The sequence below is a fragment of the Cricetulus griseus genome, chromosome 4 (genome assembly GCF_003668045.3).
Source record: "Cricetulus griseus strain 17A/GY chromosome 4, alternate assembly CriGri-PICRH-1.0, whole genome shotgun sequence".
NCBI lineage: Eukaryota > Metazoa > Chordata > Mammalia > Rodentia > Cricetidae > Cricetulus > Cricetulus griseus.
Window position 1 is genome coordinate 55,845,623 of NC_048597.1, and position 27,144 is coordinate 55,872,766.

At 44.8% G+C, this 27,144-nt stretch overlaps 1 protein-coding gene across 1 annotated transcript in view; it reads right to left on the minus strand.

Annotated features, from left to right (window-relative positions):
• The window catches only part of Heg1 (heart development protein with EGF like domains 1), an 81,586-nt gene that overhangs the window by 14,433 nt on the left and 40,009 nt on the right, over positions 1 to 27,144 (minus strand). Inside the window, 9 exon segments of the mRNA XM_027412797.2 lie at positions 3,316 to 3,353; positions 3,695 to 3,737; positions 11,180 to 11,314; positions 14,917 to 15,077; positions 15,329 to 15,387; positions 17,994 to 18,097; positions 21,580 to 21,699; positions 22,643 to 22,759; positions 25,446 to 26,771. Coding sequence (XP_027268598.1) covers positions 3,316 to 3,353; positions 3,695 to 3,737; positions 11,180 to 11,314; positions 14,917 to 15,077; positions 15,329 to 15,387; positions 17,994 to 18,097; positions 21,580 to 21,699; positions 22,643 to 22,759; positions 25,446 to 26,771 — 2,103 coding nt within the window.

Genomic DNA, 27,144 nt, shown 5'->3' on the forward strand with positions numbered 1-27,144 from the left:
GTCTGCAGAGCTAGTGCCAGGATAGGCTCCAAAGCCACAGAGAAACCCTGTCTCAAAAAGCCAAAAAAAAGGGGGTCAGGTGGGAATGTTACATATTCAGTGAAGTCCAATTCCTAGAGACACACATTCACAGATGACTCTTGGGTTCTTCATGCTGTAGGATATGTGCAGGGCAGCATACAAGCTAGTTGCTGAGTTTGGTAAATTTCCAGATTCTGATTTTATAGGTATGGAGCGAGGAGGCCTGAAACTGTGCCTAGTAGGTGTTTGGTAACTGGAGCTTCTGGTCCTCACACAGTCGGTGTATGGCACATAATGGGTGATGGATAATATACATCCTCCTCTTTCCCTGGTAACTGGAGCTGCTGGTCCTCACACAGACAGTGCGTGGTATATAATGGGTGATGGACAATGTACATCCTCTTTCCTTACCTTATATCTATACTATAATTGATTTGGGGGTTTGAAAAGGGAAAGTCGATGATTTTATATTGTCCTATGCTTTGACAAGTTAAAAATTTTAAAAAGAGAACAAAATGGCTGGCATGGTAGCACATGCCTATAATCCCAGCACTTGGAAGGCTGAGGCAGGAATATCATGAGTTTGAGGCCATCTCAGGTTACAAAGTAAGTTTTAGGCTTCTATAGGAGATATGTTAGACCCTAACTTAATAAACAGATACATACATATACACATACATATAAACATATTCACATACATGCATACATATAAACACATACATACATACACACACATGCATACACATGCATGCACACATAATACATACATGCACATATACACATGCATGGACATACATACATCCTACATGCACACACACAAACACGCAGGAATGAGAGGGGCAAAGTTGTGTACCTGTGCAGAGGAACCAACATAAAGGTCAAGCAATAAAGGAGCTATGCAAGCCTGAGGGGACAGCAGAGGACAGGGACAGGTCTGATCACACATTTAGGAAAGAATTCTGGACAATGGGAGAAGACACAATTGTTGGAACATGAGTATAAACAAAGACAAATGTTCCATGGAAAGAGAAAAGGGTCAAACCAGTAGAAGCCCTGTGCCTTGGGTGTGGGTGACCTGCATGTCCTTTGGAACTAAAGCCTTGAGAAAGACTCACCCTACCCCTTTGAAGGATATACTCTAGGAGAAGCAAGGAGTGGAACCTGGGCAGCACTAGAAAGCTAGCAAGACCCTTTAAAAAGGTAGAGCACAGACTATGCCCATGCCTAGAATATCCTGGGATTGGAAGACAGCCAGGGATGTAGGAATTTCAAGGTCATGCATGTGACTGGGAAACACTGGCTTATTTGTCTCACTGGACTCGAGAACAGAATGTGCCAAGAAATCTATCAAGGGACATTTCCTGCCTACAGGAAATCAATAGACTGGGCATGGTAGAGCACACTTGTAACCTCTGCACTCAAGAGATGGAGGCAGGTGGATAGTGAGTTTGAGGCTAGCCTGGGCTATAGATAGTAAGATCACATCTCAAAACTAAGAGTTTGAAAACAGAAATCACGTTGAGTGACAGTCCCCAGGATGGGTGGTATAAAACACTGAACGATGAGCCATGCCCTCCTCAGGGGCTTTCATCACCAATGGGAGATGTCCAGGTGCCCCCAGTGCCATAACCAACACCCAGGGCTGGGCCCAGACCTCAGATAAAGAGACAGGTGGCCAGTGTTTCTCAGGGTATGCTGCTGAGGCATGTACAAGTGTCACTGCACATATTATCACAAGTCGTAACATTTTTATCAGTCACCATAAAATGTTTTATAATACTAACTTGAAGTAGATATCAAAGTCACTACAGTTTAATGGTAAACTGCCAGTATCCATTCCCAAAGCAGGCTGAGGCCAACAATCCAGGCAAGTGTCTGCTGGACATAATGAGGGTCACATGGATAAATGGGGAGGGAAAAGAGGTCTCGGGCACCTGGAAAAATTCTGGTTATTTTTAAGACTCCCCACAAACAAATAGACTCAACTATTTTCTCACTGTAAGAGCTTAGAGAATAAATGGATTCAGGGTATATAACCCAGAACACATGCAATCTACCTTTCAGAATGACATCTAGTCTCCTGAGCACAAAAACAGAAGGATCTAGAACCTAACACTCAGGAGGCAGAGGTCTATAGAGGACAGCCAGGGCTACATCAAGAGACCTTGTCAAAAAAGAAAAAAGAAAGAAATAAAAAAAAAGAAAGAAAAGGAAAAGAAATAAAGAAAGAGAAGAAAGAAAGAAAAAGAAAAAGTGGTCCATACAGTAGGAAATAGCAATTGGGGTGGGAGAGTCTTAACACACAGGGAATAAAATCATGTCTACTTCCAACCTGGTAAACTTACATATTTACCATTCACACATTACCTGTACAACAGGGGCAAAGCTACCCGGAACTGTCTTGATTGCTATTATTCTTTTTATACTCTACCATATCCTGTATCACAAATTTTATTTCATAATTTTGAAGGTAACTTCCATCTCGAAAAATGCCAGGGCAAGCAACTCTAAAATGGCTCAAACTATTCTTCAGAAGGGACTGGATCATGCCTGCCACACCATCAGCAGCACCGACCACCTTGAGCTTTGCAAGTAAGACTCTCCTCATGGCAGGCGACTTCTGAGGCTGGCCTTTGTCCCTAGTCTGCACTACATTGGAAGTCTCCTGACTCTTATACTGTCTCTTGCTCACTGTAGTCTCAATGGCTTCCCCCAATCATCTGTCTCTCCTGTGCTGCGATTGCTAGCTTCCTAGCAGTTACCCACCACAGCCTAGGAACACACCTGCCCGACAGCTCCCTTCCTGTGTACTTTGCAAACCTAATGTTGGACTTTCCTCTTTTTTTCCTTTAATAATTTGGGCACACCCACTTACAAACTGTTCCTAAAACACCATGGATCTGTGGCTCCCCAAGACTCTAAATGGGCCCTAAATGATTCCCTCACCACCCCCAGACATCCTTCTTACACTCACTCCATCCCTCCATCTGCACAGTCTCTCTAAACCCCCCTCCAATTCCAGTATTTCCAAGAAACACTCCTGAGTGTCTTGGATTCTCCTTGAGGCGAGGACTCTGCTCCGTGCCTCCCACAGCATGCTCACGGCACAGGCGGAGCTGTGCACAGGTGTTTATTTCTTCCCCTAGAATTTGAGATTGGGAAAGCACTGTGCAGGGCTTACTCTCTGTTTTTCTCACGCACCCAGCCAGGCCTTAAGCATACAGTGGAGAGGGGAGGAAGCTGTCAGCAGGCCCGGCCCCACCCAGTCACCTTTCTCCACTTCAGGATACTTACGGTTTCCACAGTTGAGACCACCAAGGCCGAATGGGCAACTGTAAGTCAAGAAAGACAAAAGACGACTCAGGTTCAAATCTCAAAAGCTATAAGGGGGCGATGGATGGGAGAAAATTTTTTTTACTTAGGATAGGTTCTTTATTAGGACGGTCTGTCTTTGTTTTGTTTGTTTTTGTTTTTCTGTGTTGCCCTGGCCTTCCTGGAACTCACTCTGTAGACCAGGCTGACCTAGAACTCTGAGATCCACCTGCCTCTGCCTCCCACGTGCTGGGATTAAAGGAGTGTGCCACCACTATCTGCCTGGATGGTCTGTCTTTTAGGGTAGTTTTTAAAAACCATTTTTAACAAGTTGATCCCAAAAAGCGAATAGGAAACCCACCTCATACAGGTTTCATTTTCTAGCCTATATCCATCTTCACACGCTGAAAGAGAAAAGGAAAAGCCATGAGGGTCCACGGGATCAGAGCTCACATTTATTAAACACCAGCCCACAAGAATATTCTAGAAGCAAACACAAGTTTTTAAGTTATCTATATCCTGACCAGAACACTGTTGTCATCTCAACTCTTCAAGTGATCAAGAAACTTTTCTTGACCTCCTTGTGGCTCAGTTTCCCATCAGTAAAGAGAGGATTATGAGAAAATAGTAATAATAATGGTTTCTCAGAGGAGGTGATACACCTTAGCCCTCTTCCATGAGGAGGAAGAAGTTGTGGGTGACACCCTCTGGAACCCAGTCCTGGTTGATGCCCAGGTTTTCATAAGTGAATGCTTACCCTATAATCTGTGCCAGAGAGTCTAGACATTTCTAGAAGTGCCCTAATTTTCACCTGACCGTAACATAGCTTTGACCCTTCTGGGACCACTGAATAGGCTAAGGCCCAGCTCTTCACCTGGCTCGGTAACTCTCAAGCTTGTTTGATCACAGGATACGTTCAATATTACAATAACTCAACCAAACATCACGAATGGTAACTCTTGCCTGGATCAAAGCAGACAATGAAAAATGGCCCTGCACACAAATTCCTTGATGCAAGGAATGATAAAAATTTGATTCATGATAATGCCTAATACACATCGAATAAGAGATCATACTAAAAAAAAAATAAAATCACAGAATGTAGAGCTGCCAGCAGGGATCAGACACAGTAGTGGGGAGTTGTGAGTGGCCAGGGCAAGCAAGGGCTGGGGATGGGGTGGCAGGTACACACCCTGCAGGCTGGGACAGGAGGCCTCCATGTTCTGCCATGAATTTGTACATAACAGTATCATCTGTGTAGAAGTGCTTAATATTTTTCTTCTTTATGTCTTAATGCTAGAAGCTAAATATTCCTAGCATTCATTTTACTGTCATACACCATCTATTAATTGCAACAGTTTTGTGGAATACAGTTTGACAAACACTATTCCAAATCACCTGAAATTGGTCTCATCACAGATCATTAAAGAGTCTCGAACACACAATGGGCTCTGAAGACGCACTTCCTGAGCTACAGACTCACACACTCCGGGCTGTTTACCTTAAGCAGCAGCCACAAGAGATCCCCAAAGAACCATCTATTGCAGGATGCCATGGACCGCAATGCTACAATACCACAGTAACCTCTTAGTGAGCATGTCCAGAGAAACTTCTTGTGGGTCTCAATGCCCAAATGATAGGGTGTCTCCTGGACCACAAGCGTGCTTTGCTTTATGGGCTCTGCCTCCTTTCAAAGTCATCATCTTGCTGGTTCCGAATTAGTATCTGAGCTTAGACCTTCGATGTACGGCTTACCTTAGCAGATACACGCTTTAGCTTTCTGCATGTTCACTTTCCTTCCAGCCTCAACAAAGCAACCAGATTTCCTTCAACCTGACTTACGCCCTAAATATGTACAAGTCAGCTCTTTTCTGCTCTTTGCTGTCTTTCAACTCACAGCTCTCCTGCTTCAGCTTCCCAAAGCTGAGGTCACTGGCATGTGACACTATGCCCATTATCTTTCCTTTTTTTTTTCCCTTCCATGCCATACCTAACCAGCCAAATCTGTGATCTTATAATAATAATAAAAAACCATCACTTTCGCAGATTGTGGTGATGCATGCTTTTAATCCCAGCATTTGGGAGGCAGAAGCAGGTCTTTGTGAGTTTGAGGTTAGCCTGAGCTATAGGAGTTCCAGGCCAGCCAGAGCTACATAGTGAGACCCTATCTTGAACAGAAAACCACTTTATTATTATAATGAATTCACAAACAAAAACATCACTCATCTATCCACACAAATACACACTTATCCTGTCCCAAATTCTATACGTTTCAACAAACTTCTATACAGTTAGAATGACTATGCTAAAGCCATAGAGCTTCACTTAGGGTTTTTGTTGTTTTGTTTGTTTGAGACAGGGTTTCTCTCTGTAGCTCTGGCTGTCCTGGAACTCGCTCTGAAGACCAGGCTGGTCTCAAACTCGGAAATCCACTTGCTTCTGCCTCCCAAGTGCTGGGACAAGAGGCGTTCGCCACCACCACCTAGCTTCACTCAGGGTGCTACACTTTAACTCTCAATTGCATTTTTTATCCACCACATTTGTGTTATCCATCACAAAAAAAACCACCTTACAACACAGTTGAAACTAGAAAAATAATTAGCTTTATATTCTTTTTCAAGACTCATGTCCTTTTGCCTTCATTCGGATCTCTTCATTATCTGGTATTAGCCTTACTAGGTCTCCTTTCTAAATGTTACACTGTACCCACACTTAAAGGCTGTTTGCATATATACATGTCTACATTACAGGTCAGGGTCTGCACATAAGGGAGAACATGTGGTTTTATTTTCTTTTCTCTCAGAACTCAGATGAGCTTGCTTAATATTATACCTTCTGGTTCCCTGTATTTTCTGAAAATTATTTCACACTCTCTATATTTCTTTACAGCTGAATAATACTCCATTTCATTTTGTATATGTGCTACATTTTCACTACTTATCTGTTGATGGACATCAAAGTCGGTTTCGTTTCCTTGCTATCATAAACAGAGCAGCAATAAACATGGTATGTAAATACCTTTCTGGTAGGGCATGGGGTTCTCTGGGTAGATACTAGGGTGATACAGCTGACTTACGTAGTTCTATTTTTAATCTTTTAAGAATCTTCCAAACTGACTTCCATGCTGATGTATTGATTTGCACCCCCATCGGCAGCGAACAGGGGCTCCTGTCCCCACATCCTCTGACATCTGTTGTCAGATCTGCTGATGTGCATTCCCAGCGGGGTGCGGTGCTATCTCAAAGTAGCTTTGATTTGCTTTGCCCTGATGACCAGGGATGTTGAGCACTATTGAAAAATAGTTACTGCTCTTTGTGTTTCTTCTTTTGTAAATTACTTGTTAATTTCATTCTCCCTGGCCAGTCAGTGCGCATTTCGAGCATTTATTTACTTATTTAATTTTTATGTGTGAGTGCCCTGCTTGCATGCCATGGGCACAAACAGAGGTTAGAGAACAAGTCAGCTCTTTTCTGCTATTTTGAGGGGATGTGGGAATTGAATTCAGGCCCATGTCTCTGTCCACTTAGTCATCCTGAGGGCCCCCTTTTAATATCTAAAAATTTTGTTTCTTTATATGAATTTTTTTCCTTTTTTTTTGTTTTGTTTTTGAGACAGGGTTTCTCTGTGTACCCTGGCTGGTTTTGGAACTCACTCTGTAGACCAGGCTGGCTTCTAACTCAGAGATCCACCTGCTAGGATTCAAGGTATCTGTCTCTACCATCTGGCTCATTATATGGATTTTCAATAGGTGTTTCAAATCCTCTATTTAACGAGAGAGTGTAATCGTATCCTATTCTGAGAGGAGATGAGGCTGTATCCCCCTTCTTTGACACCTTGAGTCTCTGCCGACCTTAGGAACGCAAGGCCTCCTCTATGGAACAGAGGGCACCTGCCTTTTCCTGGCCCGGGTAGAAAGCATCACTTCCTCTCTCATGCTTCCCCTCCTACCCTGTGGCTCTGTCATGCTACAGTGGTGCTGTGGGAGTGAGGGAAGCCCCTGAGGGACAATTTCTGGCTCACACCACAAGAACACTCCGTGGGGAAAGCTCACCTCTCCACCTCAGCACTGAGGTGGGCTGATGTCACCAGTATATTCTATTCTGAACACTTCTTCCTGAAAACACTGTTACATCCATCTACACACCCAACCCTCATCTGCTGGGTGGGAGCTCTCCACTCCTCGCTGTCATCCAGCCATGTGCAAGGGCCATCTGTTGTCCTGCCTGTGAGCTCCAGCTGGTGGCTTGTGCTATTTTCATTTAGCATCAAAGGTATCCTGACTCCCTGATGTACAACATTTCTCTAATCAAGAGGGCATGAGACGGCGAGGTCGCTCAGTGGGCAAAGAAAGACATTTGCCACCAAGCATGATGACCTGAGTTTAAGCCCCAGGACCCACATGGTGGAAAGGGAAGTGATTCCATCAAGTTGTCCTCTGATCACCACATGTACTTACAACAAACAAATGAACAAATATACACACATGAAATATTTTTTTAAAGGGTGTATCCACCATTTGTCAAAGACTGAGTGTTCCTGTGTACCTGGTGTTGCTCTCGGGACTCTCAGGGAAAACCTTGCTGGTAAAGACACTCCCAGTTCCTCACATATCCCAGAGGGACTCTGACCCCAGAGCACTAGAGACAGAACGAATGTGGCAAGAATTTGCATATATGGCCTCAATGGGTTTCTCCTACTGGTAAGGTTTCAAAATCAAGTTTAAAGTACATGGCGGAAGCTTAACCCCTTTGCAGGACACTAAGTCCAGACATCCCAGTCCTAAGACACATTTGTTGCCCTATGGTCACTTCAATAGACACTTGAACCCTACTTACAACATTCTTAAGCCCTATCCTAGATACAATCCTAAAGTGGTTGTCATTAAAGAGATGAAGACTGTTAGAATCTAGGCTGCAGAGACAGCTCAGTGACTAAGAGCACTTACTGCTATGCCAAGAGACAGGCGGTTGGCTCCCAACCACCTGTAACTCTCACTTTGGAGGATATGATGCCCTCTACTGGACTCCTAGACTACTTGCACATGTGTAGCACATAAACAACACATAAAATTAAAATAAAAATTTTAGCCAGGCTGTGGTGGCTCCCGGCTTTAATCCCAGCACCTGGGAGGCAGAGGCAGTAGGATCTCTGTGAGTTCAAGGCCAGCCTGGCCTACAGAACAAGTTCCAGGACAGGCTCCAAAGCTACACAGAGAAACCCTGTCTCTAAAATCCACCCACCCAAACCAAACCAAACCAAAATAAATAAATAAATCCATAAATAAATGACTAATAAAAAATAAAATTTTGTCAGGTGTGATGGTGCATGCCTTTAATTCCAGCACTAAGGGGGCAGAGGCAGGAGGATCTCTGTTCAAGGCCCACCAGGACTACAGAGTGAGACCCTGTTTTAAAAAACAAATCACACCCCCCCCCAAAAAAACCCCAAACCTTTAAAAATGCTAGTCTCAATCTAGTCATAAGGGGTAAATAGGTTCCTAGAATTGATGCCTGTATGCTGGAAGGAAACTAAGAAGCCCAGGAAGGACACATTTTAATTTTAAATGTCTGTGCTAGCATGAATGACCAGAAGATGTCACTGCTAACCCATATGACAGAGCTAGAGTCCACAAAACTTCCAGTATCCATTCATTAGAGACCTATGGCCACTGCTTGAGACAGGGCCTCACCGGTGTTCAACAACAAGGCCCAAGGCTAGTCAGGGTCTTCCCATGCTGTTTCTTGGTCATTACCAGTTAAACATAAGGTTGGTGGCACCTGTGTCACTTAAAGCACACATACTGAAAATGACAACCTAAAAAGGATCATGGTGACATATGCCTGGAATCTTTGGGAAGCTGAGACAGGAAGATCGTGAGCTCGAGGACAGCGGAGCTACCTAAAATGCTGTCATTCAAGCTATCGGTTGCCAAGTTTTTATGTGGCATACACGCATGCCTCTTACTGTCGCACACAGACATCACTATACTGTCTTTGCCATACTTTCAAAGCTACATATAAAACTGAAGCAGATGACCTTCTTACAGAGGCTTACCCAATGCCACCTCTGACCAAGGTTGCCTGTAAGTGACAGTTAGGACATTGCTGACTTGGAGTAGAAAGAAGTGACCCAAGCCAGTCAGGAGCAAGGGTGGTAGCCAGGGCCATTCTTGAAGTAGTGTTCACGAGGCCAGCTCCTCTGCACACCCTGGTCCTGCTCATCTTTATCACAGGTCCATAGCACACAGCACAACACCACAACACACCAACTTCAACACCACCACTTTCCCAATGCAGCTGAGCTCCAGCCCCCACCTCTAAGAAGGGCAGAAAAGCAGATAAGAAGGGGTTAGGAGCATTGTCTTTGAGGCAAAGCAACAGTTTTGGCATGGCCATGCGATGCTGGGGACCAATCACATCAGTTCTGAAGCTCAACTCGGAGAGTGGGTGTTCCTATCGGAAAGTGGGTGAGCCTTCCACATGGGACCTCAAAAGAATTTTCTATCTGAATCTAACACCGTCAGAAGGTCGAAGGTTCAAGATGAATGTGCTGCCTGAAACATGTTTCTATACTCTTTTGATGAAATGAGTCCTCTAAGGAAAGTCCTGACCCAAGTGGCATGTCACCTTGCCCTTGTATGTGATTTTTATCTAGAATCCCAGTACGTCTGCCACCAGCAAGGTGTTGACTGAGTAGGAAATCTGTGCTGTGACACTGTGACTCTGAAAAAGTAGCCTCTGTATTGCCAGCCTGGCTGATCATCACAGACTGTGGAGCCAGGGAACTCGGCACTCTGGACCGGAATAAAATTGATTTCAAGGCAAACTTTTTGGACCACACTCATTGAGTGTGGACTTCATCTTCAATGGAGTGAATCTCTTCAGCTTCTAAAAGACTGGCAGAATGGGGCTGGAGAGATGGCTCAGAGGTGAAGAGCACCAGCTGCTCTTCCAGAGGTCCTGAGTTCAACTCCCAGCAACCACATGGTGGCTCACAACCATCTACAGTGGGATCTGATGCCCTCTTCTGGGATGCAGGTGTACATGCAGAGCACTCATACATAAAATACAAACAAACAAACATTATAAAAAGGCTGGCAGAATTAGATTTCTAGTCTCCAACACACCAAGAAATCTTTTAAATAACAATCCATCAAGACAACAACAACCTAGATAAATACAAGAGCAAGTCCCCAAGGGTTACAAAGCACAGCTTTAGACACAGCTTTCTGTTATTCTCAGGATGAAGTGTCACCACATTCATTTCAAAGAAGAGGAAACTGAGGCTCAGAGAAACCAAGTGCCTGCTTAAGATGAAACCTAACTGATGAGGTGGACGGTGGTTCTGACCTGGTGTCCTACCTAATGTCCTGATGTCCCAGGCATCAGTAAGTACTGAGTCACAGTGGCCTCTGAAAAACCCAGGCTCTGCTCTGTGCCTGCATTTTTACCATTAGTGGTTAATGTAGGGCACACCTGCTTCCCTAAATCACCCTGACCACGCCCTCGCAGGCATGGCTACAGTGTCCCCTACAGGTTAACAAGCAACACACAAAGCTTTGGGGATAAAAACACCTTTTCTAACTTCTTCCAACTGGAAGGGAGAGAAGGGGACCCTTGTGACAGCTTTCATTCTCTTTTCTTTTGAACAGGACTGGCTAAACCAGCATGCACCGGGAGATACATGCAAGGATATACTGTATCCACTCCTGCTGCTGGCCCAATAGCAAGAACCAGTTACCCCCAATTTAGAAGTGTCACCCCCAGAGCAGAGACTACCAGCATGGCATGCACTGCACCCGCCTATCTCAGGAAGGCATCTAGAACTGCTGGGAACCCGTCGCTACCTCGGCAAGAGTGATCCATCTTGTTGAACTGAAAGTAGCCCGACTTGCACTGACACAGCGCGACGCCATCCAGGTCGGTGCAGATGGAGGTCTCTCTGTCACATTCTGGACTCTTCCGCTTGCACAAGCTGCCGGCTGGGATGTGAAAACAAGACAGTGAAACCAAACCAAACCTCATCTTCACACCTTACAATGTACGAACTTGTTATTTCAAGAGGCTAAGAGTCTCTGTGGAGCCACATTCCTCCTCTCAGAGGCAACAGCCTCTGCCACTTGCTTCTGGGTCACACTAGTAAATAAATATCACAAGCATTCCCTACGGAGAAACCAAGCTGAGGAAGGCAAGGGCTCTGCCCAACCTACAAAGGCAGCCTCACTGTGGTATATTCTGTACCTTCACTGGGTGTTGGGGCAGGTAGGTTTGCTGGAACAGACCCAGAAAATGTGACCTTGTTCTTAGGGAGTTAAGAGCTTGGACCAAAAACAACCAGTTTGGGCCAGACCAGTCTCAAATGGAAGCGTGCCTGGGCTCTGTGTGTCCTCAGGGTCCCCAGGACAATTCCTTGTGGTAGAGCAGCTTGCTTTGTCCCCAGTGCGCTGCCTTTGTAGGATTTATTACAGGGACAGGTTTGAATGGTAGTCTGGTTTCCCAGGGTTGGCAGGAAGCTGTTTGTCTGGCTGTCTTCCCACTACAGGGGTGATTTCTTGAGGTTTATTCAGCACTGGGTCTTCAGCACAGAGACCAGCAAGTGAGCATGTGCAGGGGTGGAGGTGGCGGGGGGGGGGGGAGTCATAGTGGCCCATCAGTCATTAAACCATCACCAGGAGAAACAGAAACAAGCAAGAAGGAGGCCAGCTTTGAGGCCACTTCCATGTTCATTTGTGGGCTTTATTCACCGCATGGAGGATGAAGAATCAGCTTATTAGTATCAAAAATATTCACTGATGGGCACCTCCTTTATGAGGTTTCATACAGCAAACAAAATGAAGGATACAGTTTATCACCCAAGATAAGCAAAGAGGCACAAGTAAATGGGTGTACATAAAAAACCATTATGAAACCACCTCATTAGTGACTAATAACTTATCTACACATGCACAAGGTAAAGTAAGGCAGACGTGTGCTGCGGCTGCTGTTGGAGGTCAAGAGCAAGCTCAGAGTGGGAGGAGAGCTGCAATGAGATGGGCGGTATGTGCCTGGCACAATGAAAGTTGGGGGTCAACTTTGTAGGCATAGTCTCCCCTCTTCCATCTCAACGAAAAGACCAGAGCTCTTCAGAAGGTTCCAGTGATTATCACTGCAAGATTAACCCTTGTCTGGGCAAGTTCTAGTGATGAGATGATGCCAGGGCTTGACAACCCTCATGGAATCCCCAGCCTCCACCCCTTTGAGAGTCCTGAGAACTGAGGCTGAGAGACAACCTGGTCCCAGTGGGGTGAGTTAGGGTCCAGCTTCAATTCTCAGTGCCGAATTTCCTGCCTTTATCATTGGAAGCTGACGTATTAAGTCTGAGTTCCTTTGTTCATTGTAAAAAGTTTGTATTTAAGGGGAAACTTTTAAATGGAAAAAAAAAAATCTCAGAAAAAAAAAAAAAACAACTCTACAGAGCTGGCACCGGGGAGGACCTTGGCCTCCACAACCTCTCGTCTGACTTCTTTGAAGGCTCTGCCAGTCAACTAGTTAACAGAGAGTAACACCTCTTGATAAAGCGATGTCCAGGCCATCCTAGCCTTTGAAATGCCCGGTCTCATTAGGTATTTTCTGGAAGTCAATGTTAAGTTTTCCTTCCATCCTGTCTACTGATCTGGGCTGCTAGCATTGCCATGCCAAAGCAACCATTTCCTCCCAGCATCAGATTCCTGTTTGAACAGGGAGGGCAGGTTTCACCCCTGCCACGAGGAGCCACTTTCGTGAGCCTTCTCAAAAACATTGTTCATAAAGCCACCCAACAGGACCTTTCAGAGTCTCACTTAAATCGATCCCTGGTGATGTGAGTCTTCGGCATTCACAATTCCCATGGTCCTTCCTGGCCATAGCATCCATCAAAATAGACAATGGGCACACACATGAGTCTAAGGTGGAGGCATTCCACAGGGGATTTCCACAGTCCCTAAACCTCAGGAGACCATGAGAACTAAAGTGCTTTGAGAGGAGGGAGGCGGACATTCAGTGAACTGAGGTAGAAAACCATGCTTGTCAATGCTATCGCCTCACTGCCCAGATGCTGGAGACCCAGGTGTATAGCACCTGTTGGTCTAGCCTACCTCTCTAGCTCCAGAAAAAACTATCAGAACTGGACCCCTTGACCAAACCCAGAGAAGGTCTGGAGGAAAAACAGGGATGTGAACCCAATTTTGGCCCATATGCATGGCTGTCTTTATCCTCAAGGAATAGGAGAGGAGCAGTGAGGATGGCCTCACAGGAGTCTTCCCATAAACCACACGGGGGCAGTCCAAACAAGGCAGCTGACTGAGTAGGCACAGCTAGGAACAGGCTCTTACAAATCCACATAATCCAGCCACTTGATCTGCAAGACACAGATGCATGTGCTGGCAACAGAAAGTATCCTGGCTCCATGCTGACCACACAATGTGCAGTCCAGAAATGGTTAGCAAACTGAATAGTACCTACCTCAGTGGGAGAAAAAAAAATGGTACCCTTGGGTCCTTGGCAAGAGAAATAATATCATAAAACCAGAGTGCCTCAAAGTTTCCAGGACACTGTAACAGGGCATGAACTTTGGAACAAGACACTCCGACTCGACTATGTTTAGTCCATTTTTTCCCCCAATTACTAAGCAGCCAACCCCCAAGAGCTTATCTGACAATGGAAGCGTAACTGCCAACTCCCAAGCTCTGCGGTGCACTTGCTCACGCAAGGAAAGCCCCTGGACCAGCAGTTACGAAATCCTGACCTACTGGGAATATCCTAGACCGACCAGCGGATATGGCATCAAAACCCGATACCTTCAATTTATGTCTAACATCTGCATGCCAGATGGGGAGGCTTAGCTTAGGCTCTCTTTCCTTTGCCAGCCCTCATCCAGTGGTACAGCAAACTAACCAGAGTCCACTTTGATCACTTACAATGTGCCAGCAGGAACTAGCTCTCTTTGCCTAGAGGTACTTCTGATTCCAGCAAGTTTTCTTCTCCCAAATGTAAAACTATCCCCACAAGATGCAAATGTGCCTTTCAGAATTGTCTTTAATCACCTTCTTCATTGGCCTTACTCTAACACAGGGCAAGAGCCTCTGACAAAACAAGAAGCAAGGAAGGGAGACCCTCATCATTATGGCATTCCTGGGAGCATCCTGATGTGCATTCTTTGGATAATCATATGTTTTTAATGATAGGAAACAAAAAACAGGTAATACTGCACACAGGTCTTTGTTTTTTCTTAGTAATCACCCCATGAAGTTTGATGGATCACTGACAAGTCTACCCACTCTATTTGTCAATTTCTGTCTCCCTAGGAAACAGGGGTAATAGCTTTTGGTTCCATCAGCTCTTGTGGCATCTTCTCACCCAAGCACTGTATAGAAGAAACAGAAGCAGCTGGAAGCCAAAGACTAGATGCCTAAAGGCCATGCACAGACAGAACTGTGTGCATCTGAATATGGTAAAGGCCTGTGCTTCTGACATTCTAAAGGAAGGCTCTGTGCAGGAGTTTGCCTGAGCCCTAAACACCTCCCATGTCTCCCCGTTCTATGGGAGTCCTAGAGGAATCCCTCCTTACCTCTAAAGATTCTCCTTTGAGACCCCAAGAGCTGGCAGACTTCAGCAGAGGACCTGCAGGAGTTGACATATTTCTGGATTCCATCAGCCAGGTCAAATAGTGTCACATTGGAGGCCAGGGCAAAGGTGGACTGCAGTGAGATTGCCAGTGTACTGGGCTCTCTGTGGGCAAAGTTAGTAAGTAAGGCCTTAACTGACCAAAGTTAACATGTGGGTCCCAGGCAGCTTGCAAGTAAATGTTACTGCCATTCTTCCATGAAAGAATAGGAGAACACAAAGGTCCAGTGACCTTGGCCTTGGGTTACACAGTGGATTGGTCATAAAACAGAGACTGCCTTCATTTTGATCACCCATGTGGGAACAGCCCCCCTATTCCATCGACCGATTTACAAGCAAAAGGAATTGTTTCTTACCTAGACACACCAACCGTAGAGCGTATATAACCAGGCAACGTTGAAAAACACAAGTTTAACTGAAACAAACGAAGAACAGGGCTGTCAGACAAAAATCCCTGAACCAAGAATCAATTTCCTATTTTCAGGATAAAATAGGTAGTTTCTAGCCATCAAGTTATCAGCAGGCAGCTTTACCCAAAGTATTGTAGCCTTGTGTTCCCCTCCCGAGTATCTTTCTGTTGTTCCCTGAGAACAAAGGGAGTAGGGCAGACAGTGGAGAAATCTTGGCAGGAAATGATGTTCAGAGAAGCACCCTCGGAAACAAAACATCTTCAAAGGAGAAAATCCCATGTAAGATCCAGGGTTTCAAAAAACCCAGGCAACTGTTTATTTGGACTCTGCATATCGAGCAAGCTTGCTGGAAAGGCTCAGCTCCTCTCAGCTCCCCAGGTCTGATGGGCCCCACAGGCTCCTCATAACCTACAATGAGTTGACCTCACTCGAAGATAGGTTTTCCTCAGAAAGGCTCTCTGTGGGAAGTTACATGACGTGGGTCAAGAGCTCTTTTGTTGAGAACAAATTAAGAGCTATGTGTTTACCTTGTGCCCCAGAGAGAACAGAAAGACCTCGGCCACATGAAGCATTGTGCCTGCCTCCTTAGCAGCCTCCACAGCCAAGCTGGGCCTCCTCAGTAGCCCCCCACAGCCAAGCTGGCCCTCCTTAGCTGCCCTCCCCAGCCTGGAGATCCCTTTAATGGAGCAGGGAGTCTCAATATCTCATCTCAGATGACCCACCTGTCTTCAAAGTCAATGTTCCAGAGCCCCCTGACTTGGGAAGATGAGGTCAAGAGGGGGATGTTATCAAATGGTTTGCAGCTTTGTACATCATTACTTTATAGTCTAAGAGCAATGGTTTATCATTGTTGCTTTATTATTAACCTTTTATCCAGGTATGAACAGAATGCCATCTTAGGAAAGCCCATGTTAGTGGAGTCCCCAATGGCTGTTTAATTCTTTATGTTAGTTGGGGTCAGGTATGTCATGACTCGGTGTATTATATGGTGATATCTGGCCAAACAAACAAGAAATATTTAGCCAAGTTGCTTAGTACAGTGTAACATGAAGGACTGTACTTTTGCACAGGGCTCTAATCCCCTACACTATGTAAGAAGAGAATAGCTACCTACGGGATAACCAGGAAGCAACAATGGTAGAGCAATGAATCTACTTTTGGCTACAGAGATCATGCCTCTGCCCTTACAAGGCAGTTTCTAAGCCTCACAGTGTCCTTGATAATAACAATTTTATTGAGCTAGGATTCCTGGGCCATGCCCATGTATCTGGCATAGTCCCTATCACTAGCCATGCAATCACACTAATAGTGTGAACAATGGAGAGAACTCTGGGTCTAGGGACTAAAGTCAGCCATACGGGCAGTCAACCATGTCTGTACATGGCAAAGTGCAAATAAATGCTTCAGACACAAGGCTCAGGTGAGCGTTGTGGTTGGCAGTACTCCATATAAGTCACACACTGTTGCCAAGAGGTACCAACAATGTCAATAACACCACAGGGGCAGAGCAACTAGAAGCTTTACATTTGGGATCCCCAGACTCTGCCCCATGCATATTGCCCCTTAGCTAATTTTAATTTAAGTCCTTTCAGTGCGATGAACCACATATATGAAGATATTGGCCTTCAATAAGTTCTGTGAGTCCTCCTAGTAAATTAATGAAATTTAGAGTGCTCTTAGAAACCCCACACTTGCAGGTAGTGTGAGTAACACAGGTGACCTAGGGGAGTGCATTCAACTCTGCTTTCACTTGGTGTGGACTCAGACAATGCGTCAACTTCCAGAGCCTCCCAGTCTGCCTACCCTCTTACAGGACTGAGTATCTGACATAGTCCCTGTCATACATTAAATGCTCAGTAGACAAAGAAATGGAATTAAAATACAAATAAAATCCACAGTCCTGTAAGAACACCTAATTCCTGGCTAATATATGAACTCCAATTTAATGTAATAGCTAATCTAATTTAATTTAATTTCATCTCCAATTTAGCATAGTGGCAAATTTCAGTTCCCAAACACCAAATCTTTGACTTGGGCAGCAGTGGAGAACAAAATACATTGTTTGAGTTTTGTTTTTATTTCTTTCTCTCCATTTTTCTTTTTAGAAATAATAGCAAAGAGGGAAAGAGCAGCATCCAAGGCCCTTAGATAATTTTCATTGTGAGTTCATAAGCCCAGTTAATTGGAATTAGTAGCAGGCCACTGGCATCCCTCAAGGAGAGTGACCTTTCTAAGCTCTGAAAGCACAGGGAGAGAAGGTCATTTTGGGTGTCAACAACAGATGGGACACCAGGGTTTTCTGGACCCTTCTTTATTACCGGAAGCCCACACCGGTGCATGGCATCACCATGTCTGTTATCGGTGTGTTTGCACATGAAAAAGAAACAGCTTAGTAGACAGGGACTGTGCTTGAAGCCAGCACTCATCCTGGACACCGCAGATCCCAACACCTTCTGTTTCCAGGGTACTTTTCACTTCACCTTGAACTTTCTCTTCTAAGTACAAAAGCAAGTCTGGGGGATATAAATGACCCTGACTACTGTCCAATTCTGAACAAAATCTGGTCTAGAAAACAAAGGGTGAGTGTGAAGAGTCCTTTCGGGAAACTTACTGTTTGAACGATCTCGTTTTCAACCTCGTGAATGTCAGAATGGTTTTCCACAGTAGTATTGAGAAAAGTCTTCTTTAATTTAAACTCAGTCACGAAGGTTCTAACTGAAGAGGAAAATGTTGCCTGTTAAGCCATACAACAGAGAGACCAACACAAAGCTATGTATTTGTAAACCTCTGTGATGGCCAGCTTTATTCCCATACAGGACAATCTGTGTGAGTCTTCTTGAGGGTGAAAACCACACCTTCCTGTTCTAGAAGGTAACCGAGGGGTGACAAAGGAGCAGGGCAAACATTTGTAGTAGGTGTAGATCCCAAGGTGCTAAAGATTCTAAAATTACCAGCCACACAATGAAAACAACCCACATTAGAAACACCGCTGGGTCCAGAAATGGGGCAAACATTCCATTTTTAAGGCCCATTTCACTCATAAAATAAAATTCTAGTTAACACCAATTCGTGCTGATTGGCTCTGAGGGGAATGGGACTCGAAAATGGCAGACAACCAAAAATTAGCACTGGTGGACTCATTTAAACCCCGCCTTCACAGCCTGTTTTTAGAGCTGGCTCTTATCTTTCATTATATTAAAGTCATATCTTTCCCTCTGGATGGAAGAAGAATAACCCAAAACACAGAGCCTGTGAGCCTTTCTAAAATGGAAAGCCTGCATGATGAATTAAGAGGAAAGGCCAGCAAATGAGCCAGGGAAAACATCTAACATCTTAGAGTTAACTGTCCTAAAGCCCCTTAATCCTTATTTAACATCCTTTTGCTTATTCTACAGTTCAGTGAAGCCAGCTGCTTAGGACTCTTTCTGAACAGCAGGCAGCTCTTTGAAAACACTCTTGGCCAAGGGAAGGCATTTCAGCATGCTCTAATTTGCATGTTCCTGTGATGTTTACGAACAATGAAGCCAAATGATTTGAAAAGGGAAAGATGGCTGTTAGCACAATTGAACCTCATTCCTCCCATCTGTGCTACCTGTGGGACACTCTGCACACAAGCTTTCAGGACAGTCACATGACCCGTCATCTTCACTTCTCAAATGCCCAGGTTCAAATCCAGACTCTCCATATAGAAATATGCACAGGATAAGGGGTAGACACACCCAAGTTTTATGAATGTGCTTTCTGTTTTTAGTATGAGAAATATTGCCTGCCTTCTCCCAAATCCTGGCCTCTTTCTGAGAAGGAATTTGCTGAAGGCATTTATTTATTTAGATTTTTTGAGACAGGGTTTCTCTGTAGAGGCCTGGCTGTCCTGGAACTCACTCTGTAGACCAGGCTGGCCTCAAACTCAGAGATCTGCCTGCCTCTGCCTCCCAAGTGCTGGGATTAAAGGTGTGCACCACCACTATCTACACACACACACCCCCCCACACACACACACACAGATGTATAATGTGTGATCTCAGAGTTAATATCGGTAATTAAATTTGGAATAAAAAGAATCTATGCTTGCCAATGGCCAGTTATCAAGGGAAATCAGAATAACTTGGCAAATTATAGCAAATGAAATTGAAGTAGTCTGTAAATTTATTGTTACTCAATAAATTCTGACATTGTGGAAAGACACAGATGTGTCTGTGTTTCTAATATAGTTAGTGTATTCAAGACTTCTTCCATGGCTGCAGTTACATCATCTAGCTTTAAGACAGGTATTTAAAAACATTATTACACTTATTTACTTTGAATGTGCTTTGTGCATGTGTGCATGCATGTGTGTGTGTGTGTGTTCATGTGCCAAAGTACTTGTGTGAAAGTCAGAGAACAGCTTACAGGAACTGGTTCTCTCTTTCTACCATGTAGGTCCCAGGAATCGAATTCAGGTGGTCAAATTTGTCAGCAGGTGACTTTACCTGTTGAACCCTCTCACTGGCTCAAGACAGATTTTTTTTTTTTATTTCAATTTAACTACTGATTTCACTTGTGACCTATAACAACTAGTCTGCATTGAGAGCAGTTTGTTTTCATAGCATCCAGTCTGGCGAATGCTGCCTCCCATCTGGACTGCTCTTTACCACACTCAGAGCTTGCTCAAACAGGTCATTTAATTCGACATTCCCAAAACCTTGAGTGAGAAGTGGAGCAGACTGTAATCTGATTTTACAGATGAGGAAACAGAGGTCCTAGCTATGTGTTGCAAGTGGTAGCTGAGAGCCTGAAGCCAGGCGTTTGAAACCTGCTGGCAACTGTACTTTCCACGGGGCTTCAAAACACAAACAAAAGTGAAAATATTCTCATTTCCTTCATCCTTCAACTGCACACTCTCATCTAGTTCCATATAGGGTATGGCTACAGGAAACACATTAGTTACCCAGATGCGTACAAACTATTACAATAAGAGAAATTCTTGATTTTGACTCATGTCTACATCTATAGATTTTTCTTTCTAAAAATAACACCCAATTCTTGTATTTTGAACAATTTTCAAAATTCTTACTTTAGGAAAGTCCCAGGCTTAAGAAACCCCTTCTGCTTACAGGTAATAGGAATTCATGTGGACAATACTTGCAGAAAACAGACATTCATTCTCTCAAAAACACTGACTGAGCACATGTGCCTAGAGTGTCACACTGAGGAACTGAGGCCAATTCAAAGACAAGTCATTTTTACCAGACAGCTTCCTTCCACAGCTTTGAAACAGTATTTCTCATTCTAATTTCTCCAGCAAGTAATGTATTAAATTCAGCAACCAAAATGGGCCATGCCCTGTGTGCAAGAATGCTCTTACAATGTACAAATTCTTGTGTAACAGAAAGAACTTTGGGCTGGGAACCAGGACTCATCAGCGGTGACCCAAGCCTGGCTGCTGAGCCTCTCTTCAGAGCCTTAGTTCTCACTGGGTTTGTTGATTTGCTTTTTAGTCTGTAAGATGAAGAATGAATTTGAAACCAATGAGCTTCACAGACCTGCCAAATGAGGAACGAAATATGGCCAAGATGGTGGCCAGATCCCGGCCGCAGCTGTGTCCAAGTGTGTCTGTCTATGGCTAACAACTTGATGACCACTTGTAGAAACAAGAAGAATGTGTGCACAGAGAGGGCCATCAGAATTCTACTCTTTCTCACTCTAAGCTTGCAAAACAAAACAACTACATAGTCAGAATATCCTTTTGACTTTTTTTCCTTAACTACAGGGTAGAATGGTTGAGCAAGTGATGTTATCTGCAAATAAGCATATTATGCAGTCATTAAGATATTTGTACTGGCCGGGCGTTGGTGGCGCACACTTTTAATCCCAGCACTCGGCAGGCAGATCTCTGTGAGTTCGAGGCCAGCCTGGTCTCCAGAGCGAGTGCCAGGATAGGCTCCAAAGCCACATAGAGAAACCCTGTCTCGAAAAACCAAAAAAAAAAAAAAAAAAAAAAGATATTTGTACTGTTTAGTAACAGGGATATACTTATGGATATATCTTGAATTTCAATAGAAAGCACATAAACAAATTGTGAAGCAACGTATTGTGTCTCCAAGTGTAAGAATAATAAGCACCATGTTTCACTTCCTTCCATTGTCCTGAATTTTATGTCTTGGAAAAAAAGACTGCCTTTTGATTTGGAAGTTCTGAGACAGACTTAACTCTCTTACCCAGATTGCATATTCCTTTCTCCAACTGATACCCGACTGGGCATCTGCAGGTGAAAGATCCCTGAGTATTGTTGCACATGGCTAGGGGCGGACAGGGGCTCGAGAGGCATTCATCCACATCTGCAGAGGAGGACAAACAAGAGCATGTTGATGAGGTGGCAGACAAAGAATTATAATCCAGTGCGTCCTGAGAACCTAGTGGCACGCTGTGGAGTGTGGTACAAAAGAAGAGCAGGAAACCACCGTCGTCCTGTCAGGCAGAGGCAGCCATATGAAGCGTTAACTAGAATACAAGGCAGGATTTGAATGTGCAGAGCTGTACATAGACCTAGTTTGTTTGTTGCTGGATTTTGTTGTTGTTGTTTTGAGACAAGGTCCCATCCTTTTATCCCTAATGGGCCTGGAACTCACCATGTAGACCAGGTGGCCTTGAACTCACAGAGAACCCACTATTTCTGGCTCCTGGGTGCTGGGATGAAAGACATGCCTAGCAGAAACAGTAGACTTTGATGCAGGGGAGAATTAAAGACTGTTTTAAATACTATTTAAATATAAATAAGACTAAAGGGACATCAACAAGCAGATATTTGGGAGGAGGCTATGTTCCAAGCTGAGGAGCCAGCAGAGTATAGGCGTCTTTAGGGAGCTATAGATGGTCCGGTGTTGCAGGGGTGTAGAGAAGCTATGGAACAGAACCAGGTCTGTATCATGCTGTAGTCCTTCATCATATACAACACACCAACATGCTAACACTCAAGCAAGAAGACTACGAAACTAAAAATCTTACCCTTGCACACTAAGGAAGGAAAAGGTTCTTTTAGAAATGATTGGTTTTGAATTATGTGTGTGTATGTGTGAACACACAAATGCAGGTGCTGCAGAGGCTAGAGGTGTTCTATTCATTTGGAGCTAAAATGACAGGCGGTTATGAACTGCCTGATATGGGCGACAGGATCCAAACTTTGGCCCTCTGCAAGTATGTGCTCTCAACCCCGGAAAAGGGATCTTATTGAATAGCCCGACAACCCAAGGTCACATTATAATAAATGTTCCTGTTTCTTACCCACACTGCAGTTGTCCCCTTGCCAGGCAGGTGGGCATGCGCATCTATACCCATGACTGGTGAGGTCCACGATGCATTCACCATCATGAAGACAAGGGTTCACGGTACAGCTGTTGACTGAACACATGGCAGGAATAACACAGACAATGTCAGAGAAACCCTGGGAAACATCTCATTTTTACAGATGATGTTTGGTTCTCGCCTATGTTTGTTTGCTTGCCCTGGAAAATCACACTCCTAAAATAGAACAGGGTCCCAAGAGGTGTGAAGACAGAGGTGATGAAACTGGGCACTGATACTAGTTTGTGTTCATATTGTTAGATAATTAGATCCCCAAATACAAGTATGGCTATTAAAGGCTTCTTACAGGCCACTCTACTCAGGACTGACAATTATATTGCCTTTGTGACACTGAGAAAATTCTACTAGACTCAATGAATGTCAAGTTAAAGCACATTTTAAGGTGGAAAGAATTCATGGTCAATGTATCCTGCCTACTCTAAGATTCACTCTATGTGCAGACAAATGCACACATACACATGGCTTACTTTTTCTCTTGGATTTTGTTCCAACTATAGAAACCTTTATCTGAAAATCTTCAAACATACATACTTGTAGTTGCTATGCGTTTTGTTGTTTTGTTTTACCTTGAGATGGTCTCATGTAGTCCAGGATGGCCTCAAATTAATTATGTAGCTCAGGCTGTCCTTGAACCCCTGATCCACCTAACTACCTCCCAAGTGCTGGGATAATACACATTCACCACCATGTTCAGTTTCCATATGTCTTGAAATTTAACCTAGCCTCTACAGATTGTATGCCATTGAGAGAATTATCAGTTAAACATCGCAATGGCTTCTCCTTTTTCTTTAGTTTTTGAGGCAGAGTCTCATGTAGCCTGTACTGGTCTCAGACTCCTAGGTAGAAAGGAATGGCAGTGAACTGATTCTCTTGTCTCCGCCTCCCATGTGCTAAGATTATAGATGCCACATGGTCAGCCCTTTCTCTCCATATACAAAAACGGGCCCCATCTCGAGTCAGGAGGGCCTTTATGGGTAAACTTTAATGTTGCCTTGGCACCTTGCTCATCCGCTGCCCCAGAATGCCCACACTCTGTTTGACTCTATATAATTAGAAAGGTCATGCTCCAGTTGTGAAATGCCTGTCTCATATGGGGGTTTTGAAACACTCTTAGAAAAGCCTGAAGCCTAAAAACAGAGTCATCATTTGCAGGGAGGAAACCACTAGGGAACAAGGGAAAGGAAACAGAAGCCAGGGCCTTCAAAAGAATAACCTGAAACAGATGGGCCGTGTAAACATGGCAATCTCACTCTTCATGGCTATTGTTGAAACTTACTATTCGGAAATTATGTGTGTGTGGGGGATGGGTATGAGAACGTGGGCGCACTGCTTTTGGCAGCCAGGAGGAGGCGTGGCATCCCCTGGAGTTGGAGTTGCTCCGTGTGGGTGCTGGGAACGAAACTCAGGGGCACTAGAAGAAAAGTACACACTCTAGACAGAACTGAATCACCCCTCCAGCCCCATACTTCAAGTGTTACCTAGCATCACCCATATGAGCAGAGCACCTATATAATTAAGCATGGTGCCCATTATATAGTTCTATAGTTGCCAGTGAATATGCTGCAAACACCCACCCACGGGGACTGTACCAGCTTTAAGGGAGTCTGGTGAACCTGGTACTGAATGCATTGTCAGTAGAAATGAAGATTTTTCTGGAGAAGCAATCATCTTTTACTTCTTAAGGCACACTCAGATTGCTGAGAAGGGGGCACTGTAGACTAGCAGTGGGGATGGTTTATGGCCCTGAACCCCCAGGTTCATCTTCACTGACAAACTGAAATTGTACCACTGAGACCTCGGCTGTAGCCACGACTCAGCATTTCCCCCTTTCCCTCCTACTTAGGATGGCATCTGCCTTCTTCAACAGCACTTCTCCCTTACTGAGTCTGGATCAGCTACAAGTGCACCGTGAGCACTACATCCTGGTGTACCTGTACCGTTCTTTCCCCTGGGTTGGCTTTCTTTTTCTTACACTGGCACCTTCACCACAGCTGTACAGATAACCTTATGTACAAGGCAAAGAAATTGGTCAAACAGCCACTGGGAAGAGGTTTGCTGAACATCCTTTTGTTTACATGTCCCCTGCTTACCAAGGAGCATTATGGAGACAAAGAACTCTGGGCCTCCCTGAATGGAGAGCAGTCTTTGACCCTGAAAGACCCTGAGCTTACTGACTCAGAAGCTCAGGACTCTCTCTGGAGAGCAGGCATTCAGCCCATCCCTACCTCTAACAGACCACCTAAAGCTTTTTTCTTTGGTGGAGAACTTGCTGGAGACTGTGCATATGCTAGGCCAGTGCTTGACCCCCTTTCTGCATCCTAGCCCTGCTAACACTGCTTTTGCAGTTTCTCTGCTGTCCAAACCTACATCTATGCCTAGCTCTGACCTTACATGAGTCAAAGACATGCTTGAAAAACTTGCACAATAATAGGGCATGAAAGGCTACAGTTATATCCTCTATGCATGTCACACAGGGCCAAAGTGTCCTGTCTTCTCTTTCTTCAGAAAGAATCATGTAACTTGGGAGGAGGGTATCGGGAGAGCATTAGACCCACACTGCCCATATTTCATGCTTTGTATTTCAATGGGAGCCATTCTAGGCCAACTAACAGACACTTTCAAATACTAGCCATGTCAACATATTCACACAGACCCAGGCCCTTTGCAGCTTCGGTGCTGGATGGTGCCTAGCAGTTGATGTGTGTTTGTAAGGTGCACTTACCTGGGGTTGGAGGGGACAACGCTGCTGGTGACTGTGGGGTGCTCTGAGCAGCGAAGGTGGTGTATTTGGAAGTCAGTATTTCAGCTGTAGAAACATCTGTAGTTTGAGGTGAAGGTGTTCTGAGAAAATGTGAAACCGGGCTGGCCTCGTCTGTCTGGCTGAGCTTTGTGGTCATTTCTGCTGATGTGAGTGTAGTAGACAGAGGAATAGAAGGAGTGGTAGGAGCCACATGCACCCGGTTCCCTTCTGTGGTGACGGCCCCTTCTGATGAGGTTGGCAGCACTAGAATTTCAGGGTTGGTTGGCTGGTGCTGTTTCTCAGGGGTGGTGTGCACAATGACGGTGGTGCCTGTGGTCAAAGCTTCTGTGCTTGACAGGGTGCTGGGACTGGTCACAGGAGCGTGAGTAGTCTGGGGAATGGAAGACGTCAAAGCTGGAGACATCTGGGCTAAGATGGTACTTGTGGCTGGAAGGGCTGGCTCTGTGGAGACCCCCATCAAGGCTGGGGACCAGGGGGTTCCTGGAGGAAGGCTCATCGTTACTGCTTTGGGAGGGTCTGTGGGCAGAGACGCCAGGCTTGGTGACTTGGTTTCTGTGATGGTTTTCTCTTGCTGTGGGGCACTCTGATTCTTGGTGCCTGCTGTTTGGTTCCTGGGGAACACTGCTATGGCTGATTCCATTGTTGACATCTGGACTGATGTTACACGTGGCTCCCTTGCCCTGTGTGGGACTAGGGTGGAAGATGAGTGTGGGAAGTCTGTTTGTGCGACAGAGGGTGGGGCAAGGGTTGACACCATTAAGGAGATGGGTAAAGGTGACAGTGAGGATGACGAAGGCATGGCTGTCTCAGAGGTAGACTTTAGCTGCTGTTTGGGAGACCTGGTTGATGTTAAGGTTGATGAAAACTGGTAGGGTTGTGACACTGAGGGGACAGGTGATGGAGCCCCTGAATCAGATGGGTCCTCAACAGTACTGGCATCAAGAACCACATTGTCTGGAACATTAATGGTGGATGTATAGGATGGAAGGCTGGATGTATGCAGAACCAGTGATTCAGTGGAAGAGCGAGCAGGTTCGCCATCATAGGAGGACACGTTACTTCCTTCAGCCTGAGAAGAAGAAAGGTCTAAGTGTGGAGAGTCTGAGATCTTAATGGAAGAGGTTGAGCTCTCGCTGGTGTCTGAGGAGGAAGAGTTTTCTGTAATGGACAGTAACGCCCGTTCTCCTTTGGTGAAGGCAGATGAAACATAGGCGTGGTCTGTGTGGCCACTGGAGGTCCTTTGTTCAGCTTCTGAGCCACGCTCTTGACTATCGCTAAGTCCAGTGACTACAAAGAGAAAAGACAAAGCGGGGTCAAGTAAACAAGAAATCTTTGAGATGGGCACTGGAAATTATTCTTCATGTCTTATCCTGAACTTAAGTGAGGGAGGATACTATCTCTCAGAGGTGATTTCTCCTGGGAAGCACTCTCAGTGAGGATGATACTGGAAGGCTAAAACAGTCAGGGGCAGCTCAGAGTAGATCCCTCCTGTGAGGCGTGGTGATAGAAACATAAGTGGGAATAACAGAGAAGCGGGAGCCTTAAAAAAAACAAAAACCAACTATTTCCAAAGACTTTCTTCATGCCCTTTTTTAATAAAAGCAAATTGCCATGGAAAAGCTCCCAAGATCCTAAACAGTAATTGCCATTATCGAATGGA